This window comes from Ostrea edulis, chromosome 10, assembly GCF_947568905.1.
Source record: "Ostrea edulis chromosome 10, xbOstEdul1.1, whole genome shotgun sequence".
NCBI lineage: Eukaryota > Metazoa > Mollusca > Bivalvia > Ostreida > Ostreidae > Ostrea > Ostrea edulis.
Window position 1 is genome coordinate 15,247,689 of NC_079173.1, and position 14,753 is coordinate 15,262,441.

General features: G+C 38.7%; 1 protein-coding gene across 2 annotated transcripts; it reads right to left on the reverse strand.

The window, feature by feature from the left end:
- Positions 1-469: 469 nt before the first annotated feature.
- Positions 470-9,905, reverse strand: LOC125666899 (uncharacterized). Of its 2 annotated transcripts, none has more exons than XM_056152084.1 (5): positions 9,703-9,905; positions 5,804-6,298; positions 1,858-1,954; positions 1,459-1,601; positions 470-1,347 (listed from the first exon to the last, which is right to left on the reverse strand). In XM_056152084.1, exons 2-5 carry the CDS (start codon positions 6,278-6,280, stop codon positions 1,228-1,230), a joined length of 837 nt encoding a protein of 278 aa, XP_056008059.1. In that variant the 5' UTR covers positions 6,281-6,298; positions 9,703-9,905; the 3' UTR covers positions 470-1,227. The 2 variants fall into 2 exon arrangements, with proteins under 2 accessions (XP_056008059.1, XP_048756187.2); XM_048900230.2 differs by lacking the exon at positions 9,703-9,905 and adding an exon at positions 8,492-8,636.
- Positions 9,906-14,753: the final 4,848 nt, after the last annotated feature.

Consider the following 14,753-nt stretch of genomic DNA (forward strand, 5'->3'; position numbering starts at 1 on the left):
TCTCCATAAGAAATAATGGCTATCTTAAATCAACCTCCTTCCATTCCCTTCATTCGATAAAAATTTAAGCAAGATGCATTTACTAAACACTGATGCCCCCGTATGGTAACAAAGTTGATGGTGGACTAGGTTAAAAGTTTTTCAAATGTAGGTAAAAAACAAAGGTCAAAATTAGTTTCAGTTCAAGTCGTGTAATAAAGAATACACATCTGAAATATGAAGGCCCTATCTCCAAGCATTCAGACTATATGCCCACGATCATGGGAGCATAAAAATGCATGTTCAATGTCAGCATAATGTAAACTGTGAAAATATAGCCAGGCTGAAAGCAGTAGAAATATTAAAAAAAGCTTTACTTGCACAAGTCTCAAATACCAGAACACACACAGTATACATTGTAGAATTCACGTGACCAGAATAGGGCAATTTATTCTGTAGATGTTGAGGTTCGAGAATAGTGTGAAATAAATAAAAAATATCAACGAATTTATTCAAACTTGTTGTTGAGCAAATCATGCAATACTTCCATCACGAATACTGCTTTTTGTTTAAATGAAATGACATAAGGACAACATAAGTATACATGTACACAGGCAGATAAATTAATATTTGAGGATTTTCTGTGTAAGAAATAAAACATAGTATCACAGCGAAGCTCTGAAAATATCACAGCATAAGGAAGCGTCGACATACATGTACATCACGTGGACATACACCACGTGGACACACACCATGTGAACATACACCACGTGGACACACACTACGCTTTACAGTATTCTGAAATGTAGTCACGTTGTACTAGATTCCATCTGATATCAGTGGTTCTACCCATTCACATCCTCCAATTCAATGTCTACAGCCATTTGTGATATGAAAACAAATATGGTCACCGATCTTTCTATTTGCACACTGCACTTAATGAAGGAAAGAATTCACCATATTTTTTTTTTACGTTATACTGTTAAATACATAAACAACTTCACTCGGCTTCGGATGTCACACATGGGGAGAGAAAAAAAAACAATTCGTTTTTTTTAAGTTAAAAACACAAAATACGTCATGATAGAACTTCTTCTGTCGTCCAATCCAACATGAAGTTTCTGAGAGGTTATAAAAGTCGTACACGTGGTGTTAGAAACATTGGATTCAGTAGAAACACGGATCGCGGATACAACATCTGCTGCAACCACTACCCCTCAGGGAAACCTTTACTGTAGTAAGTCGTCATCAGCTGGTGGTATTTTGAATCTCCTTGTCCATTTTCTCTTTTGCCCACCGAAGTTGTAAGGTGCGGTCCACACGGTCCATAAACGCTGAATGGGCGGGACGATGACGTAATCGATGTCTCTGAAATAAGTGAAGAACCAGGTGTTATAACTGTCTGAAGAGGGATTTAAGGCGAAAGCGCTAGCAATGAAATGTACATTTATACAATAACTTGTAATTACACAGACTCACATTTAGCTCGCCTGGCTTTGTTGGCCAATGTCCCTTAGGTAGTATCCAATCAGCATCGTACTTCTTATCCGGGGTCTTAGGTGGTGCCATCTGTCTGCCGCGAATGTCTCGATCAGTAGCTTTCTCCAAAGGTACTCCATGAACTGTGGAACATAGTGCAAAATTATAGTGAATAGTCAGTGAAATCTAGGACAACCAGGTTATCCTAGGTCATTTAATCGATGTAGTACGTGCAAATATAACCCCCACATATTCCCAAAACACTATTACAATTGAAAGTAATTGTAATTTCTTATGATTACAATTTTGATTTTTTTTTTTTGCATTATAATTTGTATCTATTGATCAACATCATCAGACGGGAATAAATATACATGCTGGTGACTATGAGTAACTTACTGATATTCAGTCTGCCTGTGTGGAAGTAGATGTTATACGGGTCCTTATCATAGTCCATAACAAACTCGTCTAGACCAAGCTTTTTGATTGGTGGATACTGGAAATAAATTCGGATTGATATCATTAAATTTTACTATGATGACATCTAAACTTATATGTATATGGGTAAAAAGTTCAGACTGTTTGGCAAATCTTGATTTTTTTTAACTTGAATGATCTATTATAGCAAGATTTCGCGAGAAGTAAAGATTGATTGATTGAATAGTGTTTAACGTCCCTTTTGAGAATATTTCACTCATATGGATACGTCACCATTGCCGGTGAAGGGCTGCAAAAGTTAGGTCTATGCTCGGCGCTTACGGCCACACCTGCTGTGACACGGGGCCTCGATTTTTGCGGTCTCATCCGAAGGACCGCCCCATTTAATCGCCTCTTACGACAAGCAAGGGGTACTGAGGACCTATTCTAACCCGGAGCCCCTCGGGAGAAGTAAAGAAAGATTGATTTAAAAATCAATGGTTGATAAATTGGTAAACCATTGCTTGCTTAACTGAGTAACCGTTTTTGAGTTGACATTAGTGCACACATATATGAGGGTTTTCTATAGAGTTCATGGACAAGTGTCGTTCAATGCGAAACTGGCGCCAAACACTTACAAAATATACACCATAATAAAAACCACTTATGATTAGTACAAATATTGGACATATTATAAAATCGTGTGACATAAAGAAAAAAATCCATTGATTTATACTTGATATTACACAACGAGACAGAACAGTTCCAAAATACTCATACATAAGGGAAGGGAAACGGTCATGTGCGTAGGAATGTGGTCGTCGAAGGGAAGGAGATCTCCAAAGAAAGCCCTTTGTCCTCCAGATTGGAATTTGGGTCTGGGTTACCACCCCATTCATGGAAGGAAAGCTACACAAGAAATTCAAATCAGACTGGGATAACTACCGTCGGGATCGAGGAAAATGGGGGTGGAGAAGGCAGCATAACGATGTTGGGCTAAAGCCTTCGAGAAGATCAATGGTAGCTCGCAAAAGCTGCACGAGATGGGGAAAAAGGGATGTACGGACAATGTATGCTGCAGGGGTAGTAGCACATGTGGCAAGTGAGATGAATATATACAGAATAAATATCATCAAGATAGATGATAGTAGGTGGACTGGAATTGGAATAACTAGGCTGGCAACAGGAAAGACAATAGTGTGTGCAGAAGAAGACTGTTAGACAGTACAATAAAGGGGTGGTGCTTATTGTCACAGGACGTGCAGAAAATGTTATGGAGTGGGAGTCAATGACTAGTAGGATGATCAGTGCAAGGTTCTATTCGGCATACAGTAGTACAGGTATATGCGACAACGAAAGAGACGGGGGAAGGAGACAAATAGGAGTTACGAGAGACGACTTCAGTGCTAAGGTCAGCGCATCACGGGAAGGATGTTTGTTTTACGACCCGGTGAGAATTAATCATTCATATTGAGTCCCCATCGGTTGTAGGGGAAGTGTCACAAAATTAGAACTATGCTTAGCGCTCAGGGCCATACTATCCAAGGTTCTTTAACGAGCCAACGCCTGCTGCGACACAGGACCTCTGTTAATAAGGTCATATCTGAAAGACCCATGATTCTCACTTTGAAATGCCGAGCGTTTGGCGAAGGAACAATCACTGCAATGTATATTTGCGTCTTTAGTTTGACGCAACCATGGCACGAGCGATGCTCGTACTCACAACCTACCAGTTACGACGTGAACGTCTACCAATGAGCGTCATAAGAAGGTATAGAGTAGGAGAGATGAATGACAATGGCGAGAGGCTGTGTGAGTTCATAAGCACACATGGGATGGTAACCACAGGAACTATATTCCCGCACAAAGAGGTCCACATGACAACATGGAGATCAACTGATAGAACAGAGAACCAGATATATCACGTACTGATATCAGGTCAGACAAGACAATCAGTGTTGGTCACAAGATGTAAGCAGTGACCACAGTTTACTGAAGATAAAATGATAATAAAGCTGAAGAAAGTAACACAGAGGAACAAAGCAAGGGAGGGGTATGACCTTCAGAAACTAGAGAGACTGAATATCAGGAAAAGGTACAGAATGGAGGTCAAGAACAGGATACAAGCACTGATGGGGCTCGAACGGGTAGAAGAGTTAAGTGAAGTTGTGGGAAAAATGATTTAAATGCAGTAGAGAAGGCGATTTGTTAGACCAGAAAGAAGAGCCAGCCATGGAGAGGAGCGGATACTTAGAAGAAAGTAAAAGTACGAAGAGTAGTGAAAGTGAAGCCAGCTGAGACGAGATCAGAAAAAAAGTGAAAGGGGCTGAGGCAGTACAGAGATACGGATAGGGGTGAATAGGAGTGTGGGAAACAACAAGAGAAAGTGGACTGCAGATTTAACAGAGTAAGCAGAAAAAACAGCGGAGAACGGAAGGATGAAGGGGTTGCACGACTTAACCAGGGTACTGACAGAAGGGATGAAGAAACAGTCAGGAGAGAAGGATACAGACGGCATACTGAGGACAGAAAAGTCAGAGAGGATGGCTAGATAGGTAGAACATTTGAGGAGAGTGCTCAAACCCAGAGCACTCAGTAGCAGAAGAAGAGGTGGAGATGATAGAAGTGGGAGAAAGACACTGCGGAAAGGTTAGTCAATTTGAGGTGATACAATGTAGCAGCACTGCAAAGGTGAAGAAGGGTAAGGCACATGAAAAAGACACAGTGGAGACCTGCTAAATGTAGATATGAAAGCGAGACAAATAAGAGGCTCACAGACCTGTTCAACATTATATGGCAAGAGTTCAAGGGCTAATTGTGAATATGTTGAAGAAAGGAGAGACGGTAACAGCTGGAGAGGAGTGACACTGCTATGGTTTATGAGTAAGGTGTTTGAGTGAAGAATGGCAGACAGAATGAGAACGGGGGTTGCAAAAACAGAAAGGAAGGAACAAGTAGGATTTAGACAGGCAAGAGAATCATTTCATCCGATATTCATCCTGAGGAATATCATCAAATAAGCACACGAATGAAATGGAAAAGCGGTTTTATTTACTTCATGCACCAGAAGAACCTTTGGGAAATATTAGAATCGTATGGGGTGCCAGAGAAGATGGTCAAGATGATTAGAGAGTTGTACAATGGGTTTGAGTGTGCCGTGATTGAAGAGAGAGAAATATCAGAAAGGTTTCAGATCAAAACCGGAGTTCAGCAGAGATATATCATTACAGGTTTCCTGTTCCTACTCGCAAATAAGAAGAGCGGTTAAGACTAGGAATCATGTGGGTAGTATTGATCAGATAAATGGGGAATGGTCTACTAAATGTAAGCATGAATTATAAAATACAATGTTCATTAAGAGCCGTCAATTAGTTTGAAAAGTAATACAATGTAAGCCAGTCCATGAATTTTACGTCATATACACAATGTACAGGTGTAAATAAAGCGTCTAGACCTCTGATGTGGCCCGGGTTAATGTATGGGGTTATCATCGCACCAACGCCTTTTGCAATTGAAATCTTGATTTAATGGTACATGTATTATCCGAAAGAACCACGACTTTCAATTATAATACCTTCATTCTAAAACATCGTTCGAAATCTTGCAGTGTGTCATCTGACTTTCTATAATTTGTGGGTGTGACCGGTCAACAGGGGATGCTTACTCCTCCTAGGCACCTGATCCCACCTCTGGTGTGTCCAGGGGTCCGTGCTTGCCCAACTATCTATTTTGTATTGCTTATAGGAGTTATGAGATAGATCACTGTTCGTTATCTTCACCTTGCATGTATGACTACGGAATTAGTAACTTGAAAATAAAAATCCCGATGATGAAGGTGACATTGATACATGTAATTCGCCCGGAGTGGGCTTTTCTCATAATATACACTATGCATAAATACAAATCTGATCCTCAAGACTGCACTTACACCTCGGAAATCATGAGGTTTAGGGTTTACAAATTCCCCAGCCTTATACATTCCTTCCGTGACGAATTTCTTCTTCGCTGTGAACGGGCGATCTATGTGATAGCGTAGTATCATTCGCCCCTCGTCTGGTTTCTTCGGTCGCAGCATATGTGGTATCACAGTTCTTTCGGGTCTCTTCACCGGTTTGTTTGTACCCGGGTATGTTCCAAAGTTCTCGGGTTTCATGGATTCTCTGGAATTTCGTTTGGGAGGTTTTGGCGCGAAAATTTGTGGACGAAAATCTGGAGGAGGGCGTTTCCAAATGTCGTTGTCTTTTTCGGGCTCGACCTTCGAATAATTCTCACTCCGAATCTGGATGAGGGACTCGTTTGCGTCATATTGTGTTTTAGATGTGAATCCAAATGGAACATAGGTGAAAGAGCTAGCGGCACTGGCCATCCGTCCATCGCTACGTGACATCATGTCAATGTCGCTCATTTTGACGAGAAGCCCGATCTGTTAAATGAAACAATATATTAGAATGTTTGACGGAGAGAAAACTCTGAGAAAAAAGATATGTAATGAAGTTCCAAAGGTAACCAACTTAAGTGAAAATATGCTGATGGAAACAAAACTGCATAGTGCAAATATTTTGCTGAATCTTTGAAATAAGTATTTCATACACTATTTGGTATAAAGTGAATCGCATGATTACTCTTTGTTACATCTAACGCTATCATTTACTGGATAGATATTCTATAGAATTTGAGGACAATAAAACGTATGTTTTTTCCCCATAAAATCCTGAAAACGGTCTCTGTAACTCTAGATTATTGTAAGTTACTAATGTACGTGAATCAGGCACCAATAGTCTATTAAATACACGGGTACTCGAATGTTGATTGCTTTGTCTTTATATGTAACCGTTTTGTTTTAGAAATGTCGCTTCTGAATAATGTTCAACGCAACAAACAACGTGGTTGGACTACTGGAAGCAGGTGTGTCATAATGTTCAGTTGCAAGAGATTTCAATGTTGCACAAAGAACCATCTCGCCTTTGGTGCAGACATCAACAGCATGTCTGAACAAATGGTTGTCAATGAGCAGTACACCACGCGTTACGTCAACAGCACAGGATCGCGTCATCCGATAGTGTCATATTCATTAACGATTCAAAATAGCGTCATCTGCAGCATCTTCCATTCCTGGAAATCACAGAATATCATATCAGACTATTCGCAATCGATTACAGGATGCTGAGACTAGACTATGCAGACCTGTTCGTGGCATTGTTCTGACTCTGTAACATCGCTGGAACAGACTTCAATGGTCTCAGACTCGTACAGTATGGCTGCGGCAACGCTGGCGGAGAATTTGGTTCAGCGATGAATCTTGATGGAAGACTCGAAGTGTATAGGCGCCAAAATGAACGTTTTGCGCAAAATTGCACCCAGGGGGCTGATCGGTTTAAAGGGGGTACGTACAGGTACATGTACTCTGACGGCTCAATGTATATTGATAAAGTCATACAACCACACGTGGTTCCAATATTGCAGCATCCCGGAGCATTATTCCAACATGACAACGTCAGACCACATACTACTTGTCTAGCACGTAATGTTCTGCAAAGACACAATATCCAGTTTCTTCCCTGGCCATCCAAATCACCAGATGTGAATCCTATCGAACATGCATGGGACGAACTGGATAGGTGTATTCGCCAAAGACAACCGCAGCCTTAGACTCTGCCTCAACTGGCCTAAGCTCTACGGTTAGAGTGGAAGAACATCCCTAAACAATATTTTAGAGACTTAATTGCGTCCATGGGAATGCGTTGTCAGACAATCATTGGTGCGTGTGTGTGTGTGTGTGTGTGTGGGGGGGGGGGGGGGGGTTAAAAACTAAACTTGCATGACATTGAACTGTTAATGACTGTAATTACATGTATCATTAGTCGTTGTGATACTTTGAGTATCACGACCTGTTTACGTAAATACTCTTAAAACGTTCTTAAATAGCTCTTTAAAGTGTCTAAATTGTAACAATCCGTGTACTTTTACGGATTTGTGGAATACGTAAGGATCCGTAAAAAAAAAATCCGTGAGTGTGAAGGTACCAGCGTTTAATAAATATTTTTCATATCTTAAAATGAATATCAAATTGTACTGTGCGTAACTATTTTGATCAGTATATTCCAGTGTCTTTAATTACAGCACTGTGCATACCACACATACACAATTGCTAGTATTTTAAATTTTACTACATGTAGAGAAGAAAGAGGGTGATATACTTTATCGCCCCATTATCTACCGACCCCTTCAAAAATATAACCCCGACCTTAAAAGCATTATATAATCGTGACCATGCATAAAAGCATGAGCCCGTTAGTGACAGATGAATTCCTCTAATCTCCAAAAATACCTACATGTACATGTACCTTGAAATTTAAGAAAAAGACTAATTTTGTGAAAATTTACATTTCAAAAATTCAATACAATTTATGAAAGCAATCTAGAATATATACATGTATGCAATGCATATAAAACACGCATATTGAATTCTTATACACCAGAAACTTTCTAACTCTAGATAAAGAGATTATATCATTTGTTTAAATCGTGCCTATAGAGAAGTTATATATTCGGAAGTCAAAGTTTGTTGACTAAAAGATCTAAAGGGGAAACGTAAATAAACACGACTAACACCTACCTGCTAATATATAGATATACACGTGTGTCCTTTCTCAGCAAATGTCGAACAATTCCTGAGTAAATTTATCCATTTGGATTAAAAACCCCTCGGGCTTTCATTCCCACCATTAACGGAAGTACACAGTTGCTAAGTAATTCGTGTTCTTTCAAAGTAGATCTGTCATGCGCGATTTAACGAATTGCTAAACCAGTGCGATTCTTATTTCATCAATTTATATTTCATTTACGGGTTATTTAAATACCCGGAGTCTCAAGGGCGCTTCAATAGCGTTAATTGAAAAATCGGGTTTACATTTTAGTTCAATATCGATATCTTATGGGGTATTCGGAAACTCAGTATGCAGAACATTTAAATGGCACCGTCAGCGAAATCTGACAACTACCCGAGGGGAAAACACTTAATACAGTCCTTTGAAAGTAATTTTTTTCCCAAATCAATGACGAGGAAGTGGTATTATTGAATATTTTAATCTGACTTTTATTTGCGTAATGAACATAGGCAGGCTGTATTGATAATTTTACATGAGGTTTTAACTAAAATTCACTTAGCTCATTGTTTTACCCGGATTATTCTAAATCATGTTTCAAAGGTATTTGCTTAGAGAAGGGATCTATTTTTCTGAACGTCTGGACCGTCGTTTCATTATATTGGACTTTTCTCATACTTCCGACGTCTTGATAATTCACCATATGCCATTGCACTTCAGGCATTTTATAATAATAAATTATAACAATAATAATCTTTATTTTAAAAGTCAGACATCACAAGGAACATTAGTTATACACTAGTGAGATATTTACCTACTTGCACATGTTGGCGCTAGGTCATTTTGTAGGAGGAAACTCCATATGTCCGGGCGGGCGACCACCAAACCCTCTCACACACAACCACGACCGATCAGGGGGATCCAACTCGGGTCGCAGCGATTAGAAGAGAAAGCTAATTTTGGTGTGTGTTTTTTACTTTAATTTCGAAAGCGTTAATTACTACGCTTCCGGAATACCTTTGTATTTATGATGTTAAATTGATAACGTCAACTGGAACAACTCTGCTGCCAACGAATGATATCAAAGCCATCTTGTACAATATAAAGGAAAACACACACACACACACACACACACAGAGAGAGAGAGAGAGAGAGAGAGAGAGAGAGAGAGAGAGAAATTTACAGTTGTCGTGCCATGGTATAAATAAACTAAGCTACTTACACAGTAGCAGCGATGTTTTGAATCGCTTTGGATTTTTTCTGTAGATAGTTAGATAATCGTCCTTAATCAACAGTGTCGACATTGATAGTCAATTATTCCCTCCCGGGGATCAGTAACGATCGGTGCTACCACAGAAAACCCTTGTAGCTCGTGTGAAATAGATGGCGCACATGTTTACTTACGGATTAAAATTCCGATAGCTCGCGGTTAAGGGTACGCAACGGTTCATAATACCTCGATTGTTCAATCGATGATTAGTAGTAAGTTTCGATATCAGGTATATTTGACATCGTATTTTCTAATATTTGTTTTTGCAGGCTTCAAAACTAATGTCGACGTTATCAAAGATTGTTGAAAAACTGTTAAGAAGCCTTCTCTCTCTCTCTCTCTCTCTCTCTCTCTCTCTCTCTTTTATAAAGGAGTGACCCAGTATTTTTAAACGTAAATAAAACAATTGCATCATATTCTATTACATGTTTTTTTTAAACATCATATGACAGAATTGATGTTTAACATCATTCCTTTGATTCCATTTGCCCCATCAACTGTTGTTGCCTGGGTAAAACTTCAGACTCTGTCTCATCATCCAAGTTCTCTACTTTCTGTTTCTCTACTTTCTGTTCCTCCTGTCGCGATGTCCCTACGGTTATGTCTGAAATAATGCCAACATTAACCTCTAGATGAACAAATATGATTTCTATCTCTTCATTTGAAGATTCCTCTTGTTGAATATATGGCCTGGATTTCTCGAGAGAAAAATTTAAGTCGAAACTTCAGTTTGAGATTTTACTCAAATTTTAACTGCTCAAATAAAAGGAAGTTCAAACTTAAGTTTGAGATTTCTTCGAGAAATCCAAGCCAAATAATTGGTTTACCACTTTGGACGACTATGTGCATTATGCTCCGTTCAGAACTCTCCTGTTCTCAATCATATATTCCACTAGGAGTGATGAATTCCGGTGTAATTCCTTTTTCTACTATCCCCATGCTGTTTCCGTACGATAAATACTGGAATATCTGGACAGTACCTCAGGGGCAGAGCGTTCGCTTCGGAACCGGGATGTCGTGAGTTTGAGTCCCGTTTGTGTCATGGTTGCATCAAACCCAAGACGAATATTGATTGACTGAATATTGTTTATTCTCGAGAAGATTTCACTCATATGGAGACGTGACCAATACCGGTGAAGGGCTGCAAAATGTAGGCCTATGTTCGGCGCTTATGGCCTTTGAGCAGGCAGGGATCTTTTTCGTGTCACACCTTCTGTGACATGGGACCTCGGTTTTTGCGGTCTCATCCGAAGGACCACCCCATTTAGTCGCCTCTTACGACAAGCAAGGGGTACTGAGGATCTATTCTAACCCGGATCCCCACGGGATCCCAAGAGGAATAGGTACACTACCCGCAACATTATTCTGGACAGGAGAAACGTTAGAACACGATACACACATGACAGGATACATAATAGTGTAGGATGGACGATACGATAGAATAAACGATTTTCACGGTAGACCTGATAAACGCAAAACACGATAAACAACCTTGATGATAATCGCTAATTAGTACAACCCCAACCCCCTCCCCCTCTAATCGCTGTATTTTGTATTAAACAATGCGGTGTTTAGAAAACATTTATTATTTACTCAGTCGTAACTGAGAAATTTAAATATTGTAAGAGCATTGACTGACTTCAACCTTTACTCTTTACTATACACACGAACCGATAGGATGAACGATTTTCACGTTAAACCTGTTGAACGGAAAACACGATAGACAACCTTCATGATAAAAACAATCTTCACGATAGACCTAATAAATGTATACGATTTTCATGATAAAAAAGGGAGGGGGGGCTGATAGAAATTTAGAAGTAATTTAGACACAACGAATTCTGTTTTATATATATATATATATATATATATATATATAGATAGATAGATAGATAGATAGATAGATAGCTACGAAAATAATTGCAGATAACATTATATTGACCAGTCGCGGTGGCTCCGTGGTAGAGCGTTCGGTTTGTAACCGGGAGGTCGTGAGTTCTAGCACCGCTCGTGCCATGGCCGCGTCAAAATAAGACAATAAACGATGTGAAACTCTCAACCTTTTAGTTGTAAAATGCTGTAGGTATTGAAACCAGGAGGGGCTATCTAACCCCTACACTTTCCGCAGACTAACCAAAGACTTCATCACTTTTCCACCGTTAGTGAAGCCCTCCTCTTTTCTGTTTCTCCTTTTTTCTGTCTGCATAAGGTTTACATTATTAAGCGAAGCTATTTCGTCTCCTTCCAAAATACTTTCGATGAACGTCGTATAAATTGATGGAGGTATATTTAGCAGGCATGTGCTCAATTGACGGATCTACATGGGAGGGGAAGAACAACTCCACCCATTTGAGAGAGAGAGAGAGAGAGAGAGAGAGAGAGAGAGAGAGAGATGTTAAACAATCACCTCCTCAGTGAAACACGAATGCTAGATGTGTTTTCACACAAATCGTATAAATATTCAGATTGGAAAACTGTGTTCAACGTGTGTGTTTCACTTTTAAGCGTGGGAGTACAAGTCTCTACGAACATGCCAGTAAGATTAATTTTACATGTAAATACTTTAGCCTAGAACAGATTGCAACCTGGTCTCCATCTTTGTACCACAATTACGATTGATTATTGATAGATGCTAAAAATCCCATGTTTAGTGTGGACTTTCCTTGACGTAATCCAAAGAATTTGAATATCTTTAATAAGGTCATAACATTATAATATAGTATTCTAACTTTATTCCTTTAGTAGTATACATTTATTTTGAGATATTTTTATATCATTAGTTTTTGTTTGTAATAATTTCTTTAATGTAACTAAAGCGGGTAATTTAAAATATGTGATAGATAAATATTGATTTAATCGTTAAGCAAGGATTTTTGTTGTCAAAGACTGCCATTTACGATATCAGTAAGTAATACTTTGTTCAGAAAAGCAACAATGTGGTTAGGGTTGCCTTTCCCTTTAATATGCAAGCACCCCCAGATAGTGCAGATTTAAGTTTGTTCAAATAATAGGAGATTAAAGTTTGATATAGGAATATACAGGCAATCAATTAAAACAATTGTTTTCAAGATTAGCAGGGTCAAACTACACAATATGAAAATGTAAACGTTTCTAAGTAATGTGGATTCGAGTGTTTTTATGTCATCGTGACTAAAATCGGGAGAGATATTGTTTTTGGCCTTTCTGTCTGAAATTTGAACCTTGATCATTCCTTTGAACAGTTAATGCTAGGGCTTTCATATTTTACACGTACAAACCTTTCTTTTGACTTTGTTACCTTGACCTTTGAGTTTGACATAAGAAAAACTAACCCAGGCAATATCTCCTGGTGCTTTCGCATATTGTATATACATTGTAGATTCTTTGTGGCAAGAAATTTTATTTCATGCCATGGTGTTTGACCTTGCGACCTTGGAGTTCAACCCAAATGTCAAAACCTTGATGTGAGTGATACATCTGCATTGACGGATCCAGCCCCCTCCCTTCTCTTTGGGACATTTATGTAGTATTTAATATTATATGCAATGCTAATTTTTAGGCAGCTATTCTTACATCTACACGTTAAATATTACAAATTTCTTATTACCTAGCACTGAATGATACACGATGTATTTATCTTATGTCTAGTGCAGCTTCTGGACCATAATCTCTCTTAAACCCCGCCCCCTCTTTTCCAAATCGCTGGATCCGCCTCTGCATCTCTCATATTTCCCGTATACATTTCTTGTGACAAGAACTTTCTTTTGGCACTAAAGTTTTTGACCATATAACCTTGACTTTGGAAATTGACATACATTTAAGAGAAGTCAGCCTAAGTAACATCTTCTGAACTGCTTAAGGTAGAGCCGTGATATTTTGTAAATAGATTCCTTATGGCAAAACCTTATGTTTCACACTATTTATGTCATTACCCTTTGGGGTGCCACAATATTGGGTAAATATAAATTCATGAGAATTACCTTTTAAAAATCAAGGTGTCTCAGGTGATCAACTCGACCCATGGACCTCTTGTTAAAATTCTTTTTGTTAAACAACCTTGAAAAAAAAATTAAGTTTAATGAACATACAATTATTGTACTAAAAAATAGCACCCCTCCATTTTCAACAATTTTCGTAGAAATAGCCTGTTTTATTGAATGTTGAATACCATAACAGAAACTGTTAAGAGACTAAAAATAGTACTTCATTACGAATCAAAAGTAAATGTACATACATGTAGAATACTAAATGTAGTATATTACTCCATGTGAGTTTAGAACATACACTGTAATTTATACTAATATTACATATATATTACTTTTACTCTAGATTTCGTCATCAAAATACTAAAGCGTCCAGGGTTTCACCCCCTGCACCCCCACATTGGCTTCGCCCTGTACCCACTGGGTGCCTAAAGACTGCCGCCAGACTCCATGCCTCGAAGATTGTTCTCCACTTCCCCCTAGTAAGGCCCATGATGTCCATACATGAGTACATATGCCCTTACATATGTACATGTGTAAACATACGTGTAATAATTAAATCAGACCAAGTAGAAAGGAATATAGAAGAATTCAACATAGTATGTCCTAGCAACCTATAAACATTGTTAATCAAGGGCAGTAGTTCTAGACTTACATAAATGATTTTTATCTTTAATCATTTATTGGTATTTTTATTGTCGTGCATGTAGTAAACATGACATGCACGTCCAGACTGAGGAACACTTAATGAATGATCCGTGACCGGGGGTAATTGTTAATTAATTACAGAAACAACATAATTGTCGATCGCTCTGGCCGCAGTACTACCTACATGTTTACAGGTGAAAATCAAAGGTAAATATATTTCCTTAAAATTACATCTCCAATTTCGTAATTTCAGATTTTAAACGATAATATGTTCACGAGAAGCTATTTATCATAGAATCAAGCGTGATTAATCAGCATGTACGGAGACCGGTTATGTCCAGATGGGTATTTTACATGTGACTTCTGAACGCATACAAATTTGCTGGAACCTGT